The sequence below is a fragment of the Ambystoma mexicanum genome, chromosome 7q, assembly GCF_040938575.1.
Source record: "Ambystoma mexicanum isolate Mex_15411 chromosome 7q, UKY_AmexF1_1, whole genome shotgun sequence".
In the NCBI taxonomy this organism is placed as follows: Eukaryota; Metazoa; Chordata; class Amphibia; order Caudata; family Ambystomatidae; genus Ambystoma; species Ambystoma mexicanum.
Genome location: NC_090941.1, coordinates 723,869,324 through 723,889,218, shown reverse-complemented (window position 1 = coordinate 723,889,218; position 19,895 = coordinate 723,869,324). Strand labels below are relative to the sequence as shown.

The window sequence follows — 19,895 nt, the reverse complement described above, 5'->3', positions numbered from 1 at the left end:
CTTGCTGAGTGATTGACAGCTAGGCTGTGTGAATGGGGGATTTTGGCATAAAAGGCAGGACTCTTGGGCTAGAAGGCAGAGTTGCCACTGGAACTGCAAAGAACCGAAGAGAAGCAGAGAAGAAGATGGCTGCTGCAACCCCGAATCCCTGTGAAGCCCTGCTGCAGTCCTGAGCGATCTACCCTTCAACGACAAGAGAACATCCAGTCCGGAGTCTTCTTTTCTTGAGCCTGGTGGGATCAACCAGCTCACCCTTTCTTCAGTCAGAGAATCCTCTCCTGGGACGAAATCACTCCTGTGGTGTAGTGGTACAGATAGCCATCAGAAGAGCCCTCTCCGGATTTAAAAAAGCGCACCTTTTATTCATTGTTGTCTTTTTCGCTGCTGCTGGCCTCCTCCCTGAATAGTACAGATCACTCCAGACGTCCTCCTTGTCCTCACGACTGAAGCCGCAGCCTTCCGCAAGGCCTTAATAACCAGGCTCTTTGTCTAAAGAGCTTATCCCTATGAGCTCTGTACTGCTTATGCTACTATGTATAAGAATCATGTCTGTATTGCATATGTTTCTATGTATAAGGATCCTGTGAACAACTGTAACCTAACAAACTGTATCTAAGCATTATTCTTGGGGCGCTTATTGTAACCCTCAAGCAAGCCTCCTTAAGTGTCCTTAAAGCGCATCGATGCCTGTGGGCTGTAGTGCGCTGTACAAATCCATAAATAAATAAATAAAGTTGAAAGAAAGTCTGATTCAGGATGAAACTTGAACCGCAGGTGCCGCGAGGTGAAAGAAGCAGGAACGGAGAGAGGGGCTTAGGAAAACTGTTGCAAAATATCAATTTCGTAAGGTTTGAATCAGCCTAAAGTAGGGAGACGCCGGATCAGGCAACCGAGCTAGTGAACCGAGATAGTGAAACTGTTTTTTCTCGTACTGAGGATTCCCAGCCTGACGACTGGCAATATTCATGAGCATGCAAATTCATGCCAGAGCCATGCTGGCGAACAATAGTTACAGCTAAACCTTGCTAAAGCCAAATAAAACGTGTGCAACATTTTTTATGACAACCTAAGACACAGTAGGTTACATGTTATCCTGGTGCATTGTTAACAGAGGAAAGTGACAGTATTTTTCCTACTTCAGTGGTACAGAGCATGCTTTCAGGAGGCAGGCAGTCCACATATGCACCCCAACAAACAGGAAATTAAGGGCTTTGCCTTTCAGGAACAAAACTGTGTCTGTTTGGAAGAATGGAGACAAATTAAGGAATCCACCTGCCCGCCTTCCTCATTGAAAGAGAAGAAAGCCTCCTGCCGTAGAATCCTTCTATGACTTTAGCCCTTTTCCCTGTTCAGCAAACATTGATGAAAAACTTTCCTTGTGTCTCCATTTTATTGCTTTTCATTCAGAGTGCATTACTGTCTCTTGTTACAGCCTGCTAGGGAAGCAACACCAATATCATTCTGCTCCCCTACGGTATTTTGTCATTGGCCAAATGTTGATCTGGCCCCTCATTTTGTTTTTCTTTTGCCATTCTTTCCCCTTCACAGTGAATTCTTACTAAAAACCGACCCTGAGTTCCAAGTGACCATTGCTCCACATACATATGCCAGCATTAAGTTAACCGTGTACTTGCAGCAGTTGTAAGGCACCGTCGAGTTTTGAGAAGAATGATTCCCGCAATGGTGAGGAACCACTACCACATGGCACAAGCAGCTCTGTCCTTCACATCCTCTTGCTGCCGCTGCAGTTACCCCTGCCAGCACGCTGCAGCTATCTGATGCTGGGTCATCACCATGCCTGGAATTGATTCACAATTCTTCCCACCATACTTTGCTGCACCGTACAGACCTCTGTGAGTGTAACCACAGTCCTCTATTCCTTCACCTCATTAAGGGAGCAAGTGGGATGGCCTCTCACCTTGGTTTCTGATATCCCAGACTTTTGGACCACAGGAGCACCTAAGTTTGATGCATTGTTGCTAGCCCTTTTACACGGTTCGAAATTGAGGGGAGCTGGGAGTTACACGGCTCCTGCTTATAGCCTAGAACAGCCGAGTTAGCTTTAAACCAAGTTACCAGGAGCTACTTTTAGCTGCCCAGGCCAACTGATGCCAAAGCAACACACCTATGTGTGCATTCGGGACAATCGATAAACAAACATTAGGACACGTCTATGTGACATCTAAAGAATAAGAGGGCATAAATAATGGATACATATGTTTGCATTTTATGTGGAAGTTGGACTTGTGTAACGCTGTGCACTAGCTCCACCTTCCCCTGTGGTAGTTCCTGGTGTCTGGTTGATGCTGGATACCCAGGAGCTGTTTATAACTCCTGCTTATCCAATCTTAATTCTGAACCCTGCCTCTAGACAGGATCACTTTGGGGATCAGTACTAATGCCAGGAAACGGAGAACCAAGTCCGCAGTGGAGTCTGCACCAAAGCCCCTGGAAAGCATTCCCATCTTCTGCTCAGCCAAGCTCTGCCATGTTCCAAATACACACTCCAATATTTCAGCCAATAGAAAAAAATGGTTTTCTTCTAGAAAGATGAAACATCTTTGTCCTCTCATGATACTGGGAAGGCTGCAAGTTGGAACCCCCTGCAGTTTCATAACGGTCATTGCTGCATCCCACTTGTTATTGCAACTGCTTTAAACTGCTTCACATTAACATTCCACTGGTCCTTGTCTACATGTACAGGTTCACACGTTTCCAATGAGGACACTTAAATCCAAAGGCCTGTTTGAACCCCCAGTGAAAGAAAAACCACTTTACATTGTCTGATTAATGTATTTCTGCATTTATACATTCCTGTACTTTTTTGCTCATTCTTCCTATCGGTAGTCCTGTTCCCTCTTTTCTCCCTTCACTCTGGCCACCCTCGATGGGCTCTCCCCCATCACCTTCCTCTGGGACGAGAAACCTGGGCGTTATCTTCGACTCCTCTCTTTTTCATTCCTCACATCTTGGACCTTACCAATAAGGCCCATTTCCAACTCTACCTCCTCAGGGGCATCGTCCCTTTCCTCTCTTTGTCCCAGGCGCTCAGTGTCTCCAGAGCTCTGGTACTCTCCAGGCTGGTCTACTGCAACAGCCTCTTCCTTAACCTGCCTTCTTTTTCTATCTGTCCCCGCAAGCAAATCCAGAATAGGACTGCAAGACTTATCCTTGACCTTAGGCCCAGCGACTGTATCTCGCCAGCCCTAAAATCTCCCCACTGGCTCCCGGTTGCTGCAAGGATCAAATTGAAATCCCTCTGCATCATCCATAAGGCTGTCTGGGGCCAGGGACCACGCTATCTCCTTCCAGATCCCTCTGTTCCTCTGGCTCCAACTCTCTACTTGTCGAGCGCTTCTCTAAGCAGAGAGCGGGCGACCTTTCCTTTCCTCAGCTGGCTCCCTCCTCTGGAACAGCCTCCCCCTTTCTCTCGTTCTTGAACCGGATCTCTTCAAGTTCCACAAACACCTCAAGACTTTCTTCTTCTCCTGCTTCCCTCTCTCCCTCCTGTGCTATACCCCACAGTAATTGTGATTGGTGGCCTGGGTACTTAAGTGTCCTTCTGGGTCCTGGCTTTCTGTCTGATCGCCCGCAGCATCCACCCTGCCCCTGCACTTGCCTTCGGGCACCACTTTGCCTGTGCTGACTCACAGGCTTGCACTTATTATATGGGCTGGTGACCCCTCTTCCATTTGGTGGTCGCTGCCTGGCACTTACCTGTTGCCTTGCAACAGTCTCCCTAGCTCTTCACACCTCGGTGGATCCCCAAGCACTCACCCCTTACCCTGTCCCTTCCCTCTCTCTGCACTTGCACAATCCAAATATTCACAAGGCCTAGTATGACCGCTTTTTTGTATTTTGCTTTTTCCATTGTCTTGCTGTTTCCCTCGTTACCTTCCCTTTGCCCTGTGGGCACTTTGAAACACAATTTTCTAGATGTATAAGCGCCTTACAAATGCCCAATAAAATAAAATAAAAACAAATACATAAATAAATCCTGTATAGACTGATGCTGAAATTACACATTGCTTTGCATCAGTTTATTTTTGTAAAAACTGCCACTTGATTCTGCTTTACGGTTTAGAAGTAAATCTAAGGAAGCCTTCCCCAGTATTGGTAAACAGTGAGTTGTCCCTCTGTGACATAACCTGCACACATTAGACAAACCCGGTATGAAACATGCTGTCTTTTGGACAATCTGTGGATATTCTTCATGTAGGTTTCACATCCTTCAGCAAGGGAACGGTAGCAGCATGTGCCAAGAGAATACGGCTACACCTGCTTTAGAATACTCTGTTTTATTGGTGAATTTACAAGCATTTCTTGCAAGCCCTACATACATATGTCTTTTCTTTTTGCTCCAGGTGTTTATAAGCATTGACAAGATCTTTAGCCCAAAATGTATCTTGTTGGCTGTCCTCTTTTTGTCATGTTTTCAACTAATGATTGTATAATTTAACAGTAAAGAAAGCAATGTATAAAGGGGCATTAAAAAATGTTCTTTGAGGATCATTCATCTTAGGAACAATATTTAACTATAGGAATAATATTTATCATGGATCTCAATTAATTGGTCTGTCTTTTTATATTTTGTGTGCCCAAAGGGATGGTTATGTTCTTGATAGATTTTTCTCACTTACTTCAATGTTACATTTTGGTTGAATGTTTTAATGTATTTTAATTTCCTGAAATGAAAACTGCGTAGTACACACACGTATGTTTTTTTGACTTTAGTTATGCAAGTCTGAAATAAAGCTAGAGTAATGCCTATGGGAGTGCAGTATGTTGCAAATGGAGATGTAGCTGTCCTTAAATGGATCTTTTTAATATCCGTTCCTCCTATCCTTTTGGTTATAGTGCACTCATGTCATCACAGAAAATGCGGACTCCTTATCCTCCCGTCACCTACAGATAATCCGGAAAAATCTGCTCCCTGTTCTTGGGGTTGATTTTGTCCTGAATTTATCAAGCAAACCGACCAACTCCTCTGAAATTGTTCCGGAAAAGATTAACCATTCATTTAAAATGATCACTAAAAAAGAGACTTGCAATCAAGGTAAGTGCATCCAGTCATTAAAGTAAACGGAACTATCTTTGTGTCTGTGTACATCAAGGCTTCTAAAGGTTGCTGTCAGTTTATCTATATGTAATCGTGTTTTTAAAGCTAGAAATATCCGTCAAGCTCCCTTTAACCATTTAGTGATCAAAATATTTATGGTAATTTTCTGGTTACTAATTGATACAACTCTTGGCTGTTTTTGCGGTAATCCTTTTGTGTTACTGCACATCTGAAAATAGGGTATATTATTCTGAGAATCTACCTTTTTCTTCTTGATGGTTACATTCTGGGCCATACAGCCTTCTATGAGCTTATTGTTCTATTGTTAAATGTTTTATGCCTTCAACCAATTACAGTAACCTTCCACATTTTACAAGCATATGTATCTATAATGGGTCATCGAGTTCCAATTTCCGTTTTGGTAAAGTAGTTTAGCCTTTACATATTTCTTAGTCAGACTGTACCCTTTATCAGAGGTAATTTGCATGGTTAACACGTGGGGAGAAAACAATGTTTTAACTCCTGGATGACATTATTTTTTTATTGTCAATGTCACTTTTTCTTGAAAAATGTTGGTTTATGCTTGGTCGTTTTGGTAGGTGCTTGGGTCTGGTTATCAATTGGTTATTATTTGGTAAAAACACAAGTTGGAAAAAGTAGAACACAGTTTACTTCAAGGGGGCAAGTATTTAGGTAAACACATAACAATAAACACATCTTAATAGAATAACCCTGCAACTTCCAAATATGTACAAATGAGTGTTAGTAATTGTTACCCAATTTAAAGGGACTAGCTTTGTCTATTTTGGAAGTATGAAGAGCTGAGTTGGCCCTACTGGTCACCACTGGTTTCCCAACAGTGTCACCAGGGATTGATTACCTTGCGAAGCTATCTCATTGGCACATACATCATTTCTTTGCACTTCAACTTTTACCAATAGCCAGGACTGTTCTTATGATCACATTTGAGAATGTTTTGTCACACCCTCCTCCCAATTGTTTCTGGACTGAAAAAATGATCACCCTTCTGAAATGTCTAAACTCCCTCCAAAATTCCCAATAGGATAGTACTAGATTTTTCTCTAAAAGGTGGAACTTGAAATTCAAAAATAATTTTGGGGCTCAGGTTCTCCACAGATTACCCTAGAATGTATATATAAAAAGTGTACATGGAATGTTGAGGACTCCATTACTATTTTAGAGATTTGCACTTCATGATGGTTAATCAGTGGACCTCCTGCTCCTCTGCAATTAGATAAAAATGCAGACACTGCTTAAGAAGGGAATGGGTGGAATGATGCAGACTACGTAATTATTGTTATATGCTTGGTTTAAGTGGCCAATACAGCCTATGTTTGAAACAATCTCCTGGTATCTACCATTGTTAAATTGCTCCTACCACATTTAAAACTGACTCTATAACAGCATCTGGTGATTGGTATAATGCTGACTTTTGGCATTCTTTCCTGCAGCTGTGCTGGACTAAAGTGATTTTCTAGATCCTGAATTTGAGAAAATTATAAAGTCCTTCTGTGCCAGGAAACACGATTGACAAGTGTTCTTCCCATAGATGTCTGCCTGCTTTCACCTTCCTTCTTGCCCCTCAGTGCTTAGTCGCTCCAGTGGGAGAACAACAATTGATATATCTATTGCACCTATTTGGTCAATAAAAGAAAATCTTGCTGTGGTGGATGTCAAGTAACAGGCGTTTCACGCTTATTGAGGACAACCCTCTAAGCCTAAAGTGCCTGTTAATAAATATCATTGGTAACCCAGATGAACGGAATCCTCTGATTCAGAACAGTAGGTGCTTGGTAAATTGTTGATAACTGCTCATGAATAGTTTTCTAGAATGAATATAACTCAGTAACGAATGTGAATATTTTTGACTCGTGAGCAACAACATTTTGGTGAGCAACAACATTTTGGTGGAGCAGAATACTGCATGGGTAGATGTAGCTTGTTTTTTTTCATTTCTTTTTTAAATCTCTGTTACGGGGGATCATTTTCAAGGTACAAGCTACTTGCTAGGCATAAAGTTACTTGCTCACCTGCAGAATCCAGAGTGCACCATTTCTTACTTGCTAAGAGTTGGATATTACTTGCCAGTAGCTAGTGGCAAGTGTACGTTTTGAGGCCTGATCTATTGATCATGATAAATTATAGCAAGACAAGGTTGGTGCATAATTAATGGACCTAAAACACTTTCACACAGAGCATTTCTCAGTAAAGCCAAGAGGGAGACAGGCACAGACGTAAACTTCTTTAGGTAAACTTAGATCTGCGTGTGCCAAAAATAGCTGACATGAAAATTGAGGCACCGGGCTGCGATTTCCCCAGGGCCATTTTGAGGGGTAGTGTAGTCTACATACACTTGCTAATTCGCCACATTTGTTTTTTATTCATTGAAATCCTTTATTAACAGTATTATAAAAAGTGCAAAATAAAATTCCATTTCCCCCATCCATATTGACTATTTCTCTTACCTTCACCCTTCTTTATTCAAACTCAATACAAATCGGGTTTAAATCAATTCCACAGATGTTCCCCAAATCTCCATCATAAAGCTTGTTTTTCTTTTGACATTGATGAATAACTCTTTGAGTCAATTACATTTTGTAAAGAGACAGCATTTTTGCGTGAAAGATAGGTCATCCAAAAGTGCATCCTCCCCTAGAATAAGAGTTTCAAAAATCAAAGTCCAAATCCAACTCAAAACTTTGTTCGTTATCTTAGTTTTTTCCATCCAGAAATTCCTGACTTTACTACATTCCCACAGCATGTATTCTAAGGAACCCACTCTGTTTGCACCCCCAGAAAGTCTCTAAGTCAGTCATACTTTGCTTAGTCTCTCTGGAGTCCAGTACAGCCTATTGAAGATCTTGATTTGCCCAACCCTTTCCCTTAGGCACAGGTACGTTTAGGGAATATTCTTGCAAATGCTAAGCCATCTACTATCATTCATTCTAAAATCCAATTTGTTTGACCACTTTTTAACTAAGTCAGCATTTGTAACTCTATCCCTCACTAAGAGGCTATATATTTTTGAGGCTAGGTGACCCTTCTTATTAAATTCCAGCATGTGTGCTCCCAGTTCACATTTCTCTATGAGCCTTTGGGGACCAATCACTTTCTAAAAAAGCAGAATTCTGCATGGGTGCAATCTCTAATATTCTTCTCCTTTTGTCATTTTCTAAGTGTAATCCATTTGTTGTTTTCCATAGTTCTCACAGCCATTTTAGTCCGCTGATGAACCAATTGGGCCAAAAGATCATCTTCCCTTTGTCCTTCTATTCAGGATTGAGCCAGATGAATGAATTTTCTGAATGAAAAGGATCATAGCCCAGAAATTTTGATATTTTAATCTAACTTTGTCTTAAAAAGTCTGAGCAGTGCCTTTTCCTTCACTTGTGTGTTTTGTGTTGTAATTAGTGCTCTTAATCCAAGCGGTGTGCTGAAATTTGCTTCTGCCTCAGTCCATTCATCTGGGGAATCTTCAAGCAAAGGGGCCAAGTGTTCCGCTGTAAATGCTAGATGATATGCAGAAAAGTTGGGCATACTCATTCCAGTGATGTCACTTGGGAGTTGTAGTGTCCACAACTTCAGGCAGAGTGGTTTATGGTGCCATGGGAAATACTGTATCAGTTTGTCAGTATTACCCGTGGTATTCTGTAGGAAGAGGGATCATACTTAAAAATAGTAATGTGCTGTGTTATTGCCATATTTATAACATTATCTTTACCCCAGAGAGATAACGCTCCAGGTCCATCTCCAGGTTCAACATCATCTCTTTCATGTTCTCCCTCATTAATTGAGTCAAATTAATTTCCAATTAGCCCAATTCCGAGATACTTCACCCTGCTTTGGCACCAACAGAATCCATAATTCGACAAATCTTTCTTTTGTCCCCTGAGAGGCAGGCAGGGCTTTCGACTTCGAGTTAATCTTGTAACCAGAAATCTTCTTGCAATTGTTAATCCGTACCATGGGTGCTAGTAGGGATGCTTTAAGATTCTTTTTGCCCAAGTAGTAAATCACCAGCATATAGCCACTACTTTTGTTCAGTCCCTCCATGCTTTACCCCTTGTAACCTGCAGTCTTTTCTCAAAGAAATTTCAGTTTCAAGGTGGTTACGAATTACTGAGGCGAAAGAAGGAATCCTTGCCTCATTCCCCTTTCCAACTCTATGAATTCTCAATTCAGGCTGTCTGTAGTTGCTCTCACCGAAGGATTGGAATATAATAGTTTCACCTATTCTATATAGCTGAACCGGAATCCCAAACTTTCCAGTGTCTCCAAAAGAAAGTGCCTTTCTGTGTGATCGAAAGCTTTCTCCGCATCCAGGCGCATGATTTCAGACACGCAACGCAACATGTTTTGCAAAAAGTAGTTGAGGATCGAAAAAGACTCCAAATGTTTTGAAACAGTGATGTTGTTACCTTCGACCAGAAAGCTGTCATACTGGGAGTACATTCTTTTTAATTTAGCACCTGTACCGAGGATCAGGATTTCAGATTTTTTATCTCTCAATGCCAGTGTTTGTTTTTTTTCCATCCAGATTTTTATGGCACCATAAACCTCATTTACCCTTACTAAGTCCATTGAATATGACCCAGATAATTCCAGGATGATCTGGGTGTCATTTGCAACATTTCCGAACCGCACACACAGACCATCCAGGAGGTCACACAGACATCTTGAGTATTTATTAAAGCAGAGAGGTGACAGGAACGAGTCCTGGGGGTCCCCACAGTTTCGAGGAGTCTGTTGTGATTGTCATTCATCCTTTGCTACTCGTGCCATCCTTGGGCCAAGAAAGGTTTTAAACCACCCTGTTGCCTTATTTTAACATTTTCCACCTTTAATGAGCCTGTTTGTCATCAGCTCATGATTTACCAAATCAAAAGCGGCTGACAGATCGAGGAGTGATAATAAGACTTGGCCTCCCTTATCGGTAACTCCAGCAATATTTGAGTTAAAGCCCATAAGCGTTGTCTCAGTGACATGTTTCAAACGGAAGCCTGATTGTCCTGTAGCAAGAATTCCATGTTCAACAAAATCCTGATATTGTCGACACGCCATTTTCTCAAGAATTTTCAACAAAAAAGGGACATTTGTTATTGGCCTATAACTTGCCAGGTCACCAGGATTCAGGTTCTCCTTTGTCAACAGGGGCGTAATCTACGCCTCCTTTAGACAGTCTGGTACCTGGCCTTCAGAAAAGGAATGATTTATAAAATCGGTTATCCATGATAAGAACAAAGGCAAAAGTTCTTCAAAAGGGAGGCTGGAAACACATCCCCCTTACAGGAAGTTGGCTTCATTCCCTGTACAACTTTCAAAACATTGTCTTGCGATACTTGCTTAAATGTAAATAATGTGGGGGATTTAGGGCCACCTTTGCACCAGAATCACGGGGCGGAGGTGATTGATCTGGCAATCAATGTAAACTAGCTAATAGTTGATTGCTACAATGAGATTTACTGTGAGAAACTGTCATTCATTTTTTGACACCAGTTGTAATCAATATCAATCTGTGGGTCACTTGATAAACCTTTTAATTCTTGTAAAATAAAGAATAACTCTCCATAACCTGATTTAGCTGAACTAATCTGTTCATTAAGTTTAGTCTCTGTAGCTTTAAAAATAACTTCCTTAAAGTATTTTGCTGCAGACTCAATGTAGAGTCCGTTTTTTTTTTCTCCAGCTACTTTCAGCCATTCATTTTATTTTTCTTGCTTCCAATACCTCAGCTGAAAACCATTTAATTGTTTGTTTTCTTACTGCATTTCATGCACAAAGGTGCCAAGGTGTTAAAGGCATCGCTGATAATAGACCTAAAAGAATGTACTGCTTGATCAAGAGGTAAATTATTACTATTCAAAAGAGAAAGCTGAGGCACCACTATGTCCTCAAAGGCCTCCCGAGTAACATTGCAGCGGCTCCTGGATAAGATTGGTTTCAGCCCTGACTGGCCATTTTTAAAGTGCCGATATACTGGTGGAATATCAGACTGTAGCAAAAAGTGGTCTACTAAATACATTTTAATACTTCTATGGGAAAGAGATCCTGATTTTTAGTCAAAATGCAATCCAAGATATCCCCCCGCCCCCCTCACTGTGTGTGGCTCTCTGTAGATGTTGTTTAAAACCAAGATCCTTTAGAAGATTGAAAAATGATAGAGCCGCTTGATCAAGGCAATCATGGGCCCATAAATTGAAATCTCCAAGAAACAGGAAAGGAGAGGTGGGTTTAACACTAGATCCCAAAACTTCTAGTAATTGTTCTTCAAATACCAGAGTTAGAATAGGGGGTCAATAAATTATAAAAATATTAATAGCAGTTGTTGGATTTAAAACTAGTTTGACAAACATAGACTCATAGTGCCCTAAGATAGGACTGTTGGATATAAAAATATGTCTGCTATGATATGGCATTCATAACACGCCTATACACAAGTGCTTCAAGGCGTGACGAGGCAAGGGAGGGTAAACAGAAGGCGGACAAATAGAATGATCTTACTAGGCCTAGTGACATAGAGATCGTGCAAGTGCAGGGGAGAGAGGAGGGGAAAGGTCTGGCGGGGGGATTTGGGCAAATGCTGGACATGGGATCAAAAACAATAAGTAGTGCGGCCAACAGGTGGCAAGTGCGGGTGTTAAAGTGTAGACAACAGGTGTCTAATAAGTACAAGTAAGGGGACTGTAGGGTTGCAGATATCAGACCACAAGTGCAGGGGTTGCCAGGCGGCAGTGCAGGAGTGCAACTGGGCGGGCAGGACCTGGGACTGAATTCAGAGGGTAACCAGGTGACCAGTGCAGTATCAGACAGGAGATCAGCAGGGGAGAGGAAGGGAGAAGGGAGAAGCAAAGATCTTGAGGTGCTTCCGGAACCAGAGATGGTTATGCTCAAGTTTCAGAGAGGCAGGGAATCTGTTCCAGAGGGAGGTGCCCCCCGAGGAAAGAGACCTGCCCCAACTCGTTGCATGGAGAAGCGACTGTCCCTCAAACAGTTGGAGGTGGAGGAGCGATGAGCTTTAGTGGGAAGATATTTCCGAAGAGAGAGTTGGAGATATTTTGGTCCTAGGCACCAGAAGGCCTTGTGGACAATGCAGAGGGTCTTGTACTTGATCCTTGCAGCCACTGGGAGCCAATGGAGAGATTTCAGGGCTGGAGAGATATGATCCCTGGGCTTGAGGCCAAGGACAAGTCTTGCAGTCCTGTTCTGGATGAGTTGTAAGGGACGGAGAGTAGAAGCGGGCAGATTTTAAAAGAGGCTGTTCCAGTAGTCCAGCTTCTGGGGGAAGGTGAGGAAAGGAAGAATACCTCTGAGGAGGTGCAGCTGGTGGTTTGACTTCTTAGAGATGTCAGAATAGTGAGGGGGGCAGGAGAGTATGGAGTCGGAAGATGACCCTGAGGTTCTTAGCCTTACAGGTGGAAACAGGAAGAAGGTCAAGAGTGGCTGGCCACAGAGTGACAGGAAAGGAAGGTGCAGGTGTGCCGATGAGGAGGCTCTCCGTTTTACTGGCATTAAGGCACAGATCATTGGTCGCACACCGCTCCTGGATTGCAGACAGACAATCCGGGATGAGAGCGGTAGAAGAGGGGGCAGAGGGGAGCCTGAAAGCAAGCTGAGTGTCAACCACATAGCACTAAAAGTTGGGGCAGAGAGCAGCAATACGGTGGGCGAGAGGTGCCAGGTATCGGTTGAACAGTCAATGAAGAAAGGTTAGACCCCCTAGGGAACACCACAGGTAGAGAGTGAGATTGAGGAGCGGTAGGACCAAAGCTGGACCTGGGAGGGTCGGTCTGAGAGGAAAGAGGTCAGCCAGGCCAGGGCCTGATCAGTGATACCCAGATTATCATGGAGCCGGTTGAGCAGGATGGCATGGTTGACTAAGTTGAAAGCAGAAGAGAGATTGATTAATATGAGGACAGAGGGGTGATTAGCATCAAGGTTAAAGAGCAGGTCTTCACGGATGTTCAGGAGAGCAGTTTCCGTGTTTCTGGCTGCTCTGAAGCCAGACCGATGGTCATGGAGACAACCAACAGATTCAGTGTGACGATTAAGCTGGGAGATGGTCAGCTTTTCCAAGAGTTTGCCCAGGAACTGAGAAATGGAGATCGGGCGATAGTTAGCCAGACAGGAGGGGTCGGCTGAGGGTTTCTTGAGAAGGGGGTGAACAAGAGTGCTTTGTGGTGGGATGGAAGGTTCCAATAAGCGAAAGAGTGATTGCAGAGGTTGGCCAAGGTTGGACCAATGGTGTCAATGTGGTCCTTGATGATTTGGAAGAACCTGTTTGGACGAGACATTGAGAGAGAGGGGGGTGGGGGGGAGGGGCAGGGAGAGGGAGAGGGAGAGGGGGAAAGAGGGAGAGGGAGAGGGAGAGGGAGAGTGAGACTGCTGACAAGGCATTCAGGAATGATAGAGGCAGGAATCCACAATCCACTCCGGGAAGATCAAGGCTACCCCACCACTGGAGGTATGACGTCCTTTACTCGCAGGATGTTTTTTCGCTGGTTTTTTTGCTGCAAATATAATTTTTTTTAAAACCCATCGCATTTTTTAGGTGGGGTGAGTAAAAGATATATTAAATGGGTTTTTTTGTTAAAAAAAAAAGCTGTAAAAAACCCTGCGAAAAAAACATCTTGCAATGAAATTACATGGAACCCCCAACGGAACGGTTGGATCTGGGCGCAGAGAGGATCTTGTAGCTTGTGCCAGAGCTGGCCGTGAACTGTAATGCTCACCTGGTATCCACGGGGGACGCCACTCAGCCTGGCTGGACCCTTCACTCCCTCTCAAACCTCTTCCCTTGGTAATGCTTCAGGGAGTTGGGCCTGCAATACAGGGGTGCTGGGTTCAAACTTAATTGTTCCATGCTGCTTAACCCCCCCGCCTCCCTTGAAAACCAGACCTTCCCTCAGACCTGTCCTCACCTTGATTTTTTTGTACAATGCACTCTCCGTCCTGCTTCTCAATGCAGGGGCGCGTAGATGGAGCGGGCGTGTTGCGACCAAGTTACTTCACTGGTGTGAGTCCAGTCCTGCTGTGACTCCAACTTTTTTAAGGTAGGTTGCTTCTTCACAGTTTTGATATTTCAGTCTCTCTTCTTTTGTTCTTCCTCCTTATTAATCTGCTAATGTCTGTTTTCTTTCCTCTAGGTGAGGAAAGTGATTTTGGCGTTGCCATGCGGATCTGCGTGGAGCATGAATTGGTGAGCAAATTTGCGTTGCGCAGCGTTATTCTGAAAGTAATGTGCGTTGCCCGGCAATCATCTGCCTTTCTTGTGCTAACCTGTGTTTCTTGTCTTGCTTGCAGGTCGCTGTGATCCAGAATAGATGCGACCACGAGACGTTCGAATGAGGTAAGCGTCTTGCGCTTCCTTAATAGGAATGATTCGGTGCTCACTAATGCTGTTCTTTTTCTCTCTCCTTTCCAGGTTGCGGTGCTCCGGAGGAGGATGCAGCGGCTAGATGCTGGATGTTCCGGAGAAGGATGCAGCGCCTAGATGCTGGAGTTCTCTGTACCGGGTAATAGATGGACCGAAGACAGGATGCTACTCACAGGTAAGTGCTGTAGTAATGATGTTCTTGTTCTTTCAGGGTGCGCGATTCCAGGATTCAGCAGGTAAGGAATTCAGGAGGCAGAGCTGGACACGGTGAGCATCACGCTGCTAACCGCCGAGTAACGTGAAGCGCATTCCTCTGTTTGGGCGTGGCTTATATAGCCCCAGGAACTCCAAGGCCCGACCACACCCAAAACACTAGACCGCATGGCTCAGTTCTGGGAACTGGGTTGTGTGGGAGCCACCATGTTGGACCAACCCATTACGAAGTCCAGGCCCCCATATTACTTTCCCATTAAGCATGAGCCTGGCGCCAGAGGCGCCAGGACTGACTCTAGGAGAGTCTTTGGCAAGGCCTTTGTGGCCTTAATAGGAGTCCCTAACTTGGCTCCCAGGCGAAGATTAACTTACCTATGAGGGTTGGGGGTAGGGACCATGACATAACCTTGTCTCAGTGAGACCGAGTACATCAAGGTCGAGTTCTTTCAGGAGACGGCAGATGTCAGAGGAGTGTTTGACAGCTGAGCAAGAGTTAAGAGGGGCAGGGGTACAAATCAGAGGTACTACCTGCGGCAGTGTAGAAGGAGAGGAAGGAGGAGTGGGCAAGGTAGCCAATGAGGAGGATGAGGTCGCCAGAGAGGTGGCAGAGGATGGAGTCAAGGAAGCCGAAGAAGGGGGATAAGGGACAGCAGGAGAGGAAAGGAAATTGATGAGGTGCAGGCAGCGTCTATCAAAGAGGAGGAGGTTGGCCTGAGGGCCTTAGACCAAGACTGTGCCATTCAGGTAAACATTAATGATGACCTTAGAGGAGTGGAAGGGGGCCAGGAGGACCTCCCACCGGGTGCCACCATTAATGGGAGAGGAAGAGAAAGGACAGCGCACAGAGACCACATGAGGAGTCCATAGGTCTGGCGAAGGAACAAGAGGATGTCGTTGAGGGTCTATCTGGAGGAAGCGCTGGTACAGGTGTCGGCGATAGGGAGGCCTGTATTGCAGGCCAGGATATCCTTTTTGAACTTCTTCCTACCAGCTCTGAAACACTTGTGTATGAGCGTGATTTGATTTTGAAGGATTTATAATGCGCACCAGACAGAGTAAACAGTATTCGGGCGCAGATGATAACGAAGGCTAGAGCCATGAAACAAAGAGGAAGAGCAAGGGTAGAGTCCTAATTCTATCACTTTCCTCCTTATTTAAATAGGAAAGTTTTCAATTTCTTCCTAAATATGTCCACCGTTTCCCACGTTCTGATTTCCAGTGGAAGTTCATTCCAAACTTTAGGGCCGAAGGCTCTAAAGCTTCTGTCTGCTCTTGATACGAATGAAACAACAAGCCATGCTTCTTAAATATTCGGAAGACTGGGCGAAAGTACAGATTGAAAATGAGAGGGGATAAGGAAGAACCCTGGGGAACCTCACATTCCAGCTCAACCATCTGAGAGATAAATCCATCCAGTATAACCCTCTGCGATCTATCTTTAAGAAATTATTCAAACCATCTCACCACTTCTTTGGATGCTTTTCCCACTTGCCCTATCCGTTGTGCCATTATCTGATGATACACGGTGTCAAAGGCCACGGACAGGTCCAGCATCAGCAATACTGTTGATCTTCCCCCATCCGCAGCCTTTAACAAGTCGTCATGTACGGCCAGCAGCACTGACTCTGTGCCATTGTTCAGGCGAAATCCCGACTGAAGGTTGTCCAACCATTTCTTCCTTGTCTACAAATGCTTGGAATTGAGAACAAGCCACTTTTTCCAATATTTTTGTTGGCCATGTCACGTTTTCCACCGGTCGATAGCTCTTCATTATTTCCAGATCTAAATTGGATTTTTTTAACAATGGCTTTATTAATGCTTTTAAAAAAAGTTTTAGGCACTTGAGAGTCTTGTAGAGACTTATTCACGAAAGTCCTAATAAATGGTTTAAGTTCATTTGCTAAACTTTTGGCCACATATGCTGGTATCCTACATGACAGGTCATTTGTGGGTTTTAGTTGCCTCAAGAGCGTACAGATCATCTTGTCGTCCACCATTTGGAACTAAAAGCTGTCTCTCCTTGTTTTGTTTTCTCTTGTTCTCTTTCTTCCGCAACTTTTTTCTCACATCTAGGGGCCCTTCCTTGTTCTATATTCTCTAAGATAGTAATTATCTTTTCTTTAAAGAAAATATAAAATGCATCTGCCTGCTCCTGAGATGTGGTTGTATTGATGTCCATGCAAGCCGGTTTATTAAATCTCGAGACCACCTGAAAAATGGCCTTTGAATGGCTACCAGCTTGCTTAATCTCTTTGTGTAAATAGTCCCGTTTTTGCCAGAAATAAGGTGGCTTTATATATTTTTAGGACTGCCTTTGCTCTGTCAGCATCATTATTTGTCTTGGGGTGTCTCCAGGTATCATTAGCCTTACAGAGTTGTTTTCGCAAAAAAGGCAAGTTCTGGACTGAACCAAGATTTGGATTTTGTTTGTTTCAGGGGTGCATATTTATTACAGATTTCCTCTAAAATCTCCATACCTTTATCAAAATATTCCTCACATGTCAATGAGCAGTCAATGTCATTCAATTCATCCTGCACTTCTCCCCCTGGAATTTTAGCCAAGTAAGTAACAGCACATTTCCAAGTTGGTGGCATTTCTCTCCTTCCACCCTTTGGAACTCCTTACTGGAGAGCGTAAACAGCTGGATATGATGGTCTGACCTTAATATTGGGCATGTTTCTTTAAAGGTTACAACTTGTCCCCTAGCGGCCAACATATCCAGACAGTGTCCTTTGTTTTACGAGATGGCGCATGTGTCAGCATTGCCAATCGATGGTTATCCAGGATTTCTTTCAAGGCCATTGCATCTGAATTGGTCGAGCTGTCCAACCAAATATTCCAGTCTCCAAGGTGGAGGAGTTCCTTATATTTACTCCCAGTTAATGTCAGGTATAGGTCCAGTGATTCCAAAAAGTTTCCTAATGGACCTGGGGGCCTATAACCAAACATCACTTTTATAGAGGTGAAGTTAGACATTGTAATGGTAAAATCTCTCATTTGTGCCTGTTCTCCCCAATCCAGTTCCACCATATGGGAGAGGGTCATTGCTGATTTATAGATAATCGCAATGCCCCCTCCTCTTTTCTGTTTCCGATAAATTTTCTGGATACAGTAGTTATCTGGAACCAGTGTATGAAACATTGATTGGCTCCCCTCTGAAAACCATGTTTCTGTCAACAGCATGATATCCAGATCGTGCTCTAGAATAAATTCCCTTCTATAGCGTGGGCCACCACACATCGTGCATTAACCAATGCGGCCTTATAAGTTATAGGTTCCTCCTTTTTACTCTGAGTATCCTTCCATTTTAATGTGTTACTGTCAATCCCCAAGGATCTGATTTTATTCAACGTTCTGAGGTCTATTTTCCCCTTCCCATTATTCAAATGTAGCAGAATTTCTTAGTATAGATCATAACACTCTAAAAAGAGGAAGAAAAGTGAATTCTTACCTTTAAAGGGTATAACAACAAAGTACAGTATTTATATAAAAAACAGCAGCATTTCCTGCCGACTGCAGGCAACCAGGCCGCAAACAGGCCTAAACAGGCTTCGTGTCAGCGCCAAACGCTGACGCAAGTCAGTTAAGGCCAGTGTCGGGCCGGAATGACAAAATCCGCGCCGCGACACAGCCAGTAATTATGGGAAGTGTAGTCTTCCACTTCTAGTACACACAAGCTGTGTGGCTAGAATCAATAATGCTTTCACCATTTTCAGCGTTTGCCCCCTCGTAGTGTGTAGTTCAGGACCTCACGATTGGTCCAAAGGGCAATACAGTTCTTATTGTTTCAACAAATTAAATTTAGTAACATTGTTAAAAATATAAAAATTTGAAAATATCATGACAACTTCCAAATATAATCTCTAACTCCCAACAGAGGTATATGAATTTGTAATTCGTGCAACAATTCAATATTTAAATATCTAAAGCAAATCAATAACGCTGTCCTGGACAGGCGCCTTAACAGTTGACTCGTGCTGATGCGAATCAGTTAAGGCCTGTGTCAGGCCGGAATGACTAAATCTGCGCCGCGACAGAGCCAGTAATTATGGGAAGTGTAGTCTTCCACTATCACGATAGAAATAAAATATCAATATCAGACTTAGTGAGATGAGCAGAATAATCAATAGGGAAGCAGTTAGAGAAGATAGGAGAAACAGAGAGCACCATAGAGGATGCAGAGGTGGGGTAAAGGGGAGGGAGGAAGAGGGGGTAGCTGAGGAGGGGGGAGCTGAGGAGTGTGAGAACGGTAAGGGGAGGACAATGGGGGTAGACACAAAGGGGGGTGCAAGCAGACAAGACCAACGAGACAAGAACAAGGTAGTAAATAATAAACTAATTTATCAAAGGGCTCGAAGGGACAAGAGAAGAGTAATCAAGTAGAAGTGAAAATAAAACCAGTTAACAGAGTAGGAGCAAGGGGTCCTGAAAGGAAAATAGGACACAGCTGGGGAACAACCAAGCAGAGCAGGGGCTAGAAGAATGGAGGTCCAGGGAACCTAAGGAGAAGCGTGAAAAAACATACAGAAGTAGTAGTCAATACTGTATATGGCAAGAGTGAGGGAACCTGAAAGAAAAAGGACGCAACAAGCAATAACCAGGCAGAGCTAGGAATAGATAAATGAGAAGTGATCAAAGGGAACCTATGGAGAAGAGTGAGAAAACAGATGGTGGTAGGCAGTACACATAACAAAATTCAGGAAAGAAAAAACAGAAACGGGAACAGTGAAGTAAGCGAAGGGACCCAGTAGAAAACAGGAGCAACATAGCGTAGCAGCAGCGTCGGGAGGGACAAAAAGGAGCGGGAGGAGGGGGCCCTGCAGGAGGGCAAGTCGCGCATGGGTGCTAGCGAGCCAAAAGTGGGCCACGAAGCACACACGTTCAAGTATTGCGAGGGAGCCATGCGGCCTAAGGCGCACGCATAGCCCGGAAGGAAGGTGTGCGGAAGCACACGCGATCAAGTATTGCGAGGGACCACACAGGCTGAGGACACTCGGGCACGAGCGAAGCCAGAGATGGAAATGCACGGAAGCACACTCAATCGAGGATTCAGAGGGACCATGCAGGGTTGAGGTGAACTCAACGAGAGGTGGGAGAGGACAAAGCAGGTAGGTACAACGGGAGGAGGTGCACAAGTCCAAGGAGCAAGGGCAGAGGGGCAGGTCGCAGGGGTAGGAAGGGATGCAATCAGGGGAGAGGGTACAGTCAGAGGGCTAAGAAGCGCAGAG

General features: G+C 44.0%; 1 protein-coding gene across 7 annotated transcripts in view; it reads left to right on the top strand.

Annotated features, from left to right (window-relative positions):
- The window catches only part of PARP4 (poly(ADP-ribose) polymerase family member 4), a 2,748,946-nt gene that overhangs the window by 161,971 nt on the left and 2,567,080 nt on the right, over nucleotides 1-19,895 (top strand). For all 7 annotated transcript variants that reach the window (XM_069639202.1, XM_069639198.1, XM_069639200.1 and 4 more), the window contains exon 3: nucleotides 4,858-5,056. In XM_069639202.1, coding sequence (XP_069495303.1) covers nucleotides 4,858-5,056 — 199 coding nt within the window. The remainder of the gene's footprint in view (nucleotides 1-4,857; nucleotides 5,057-19,895) is intronic.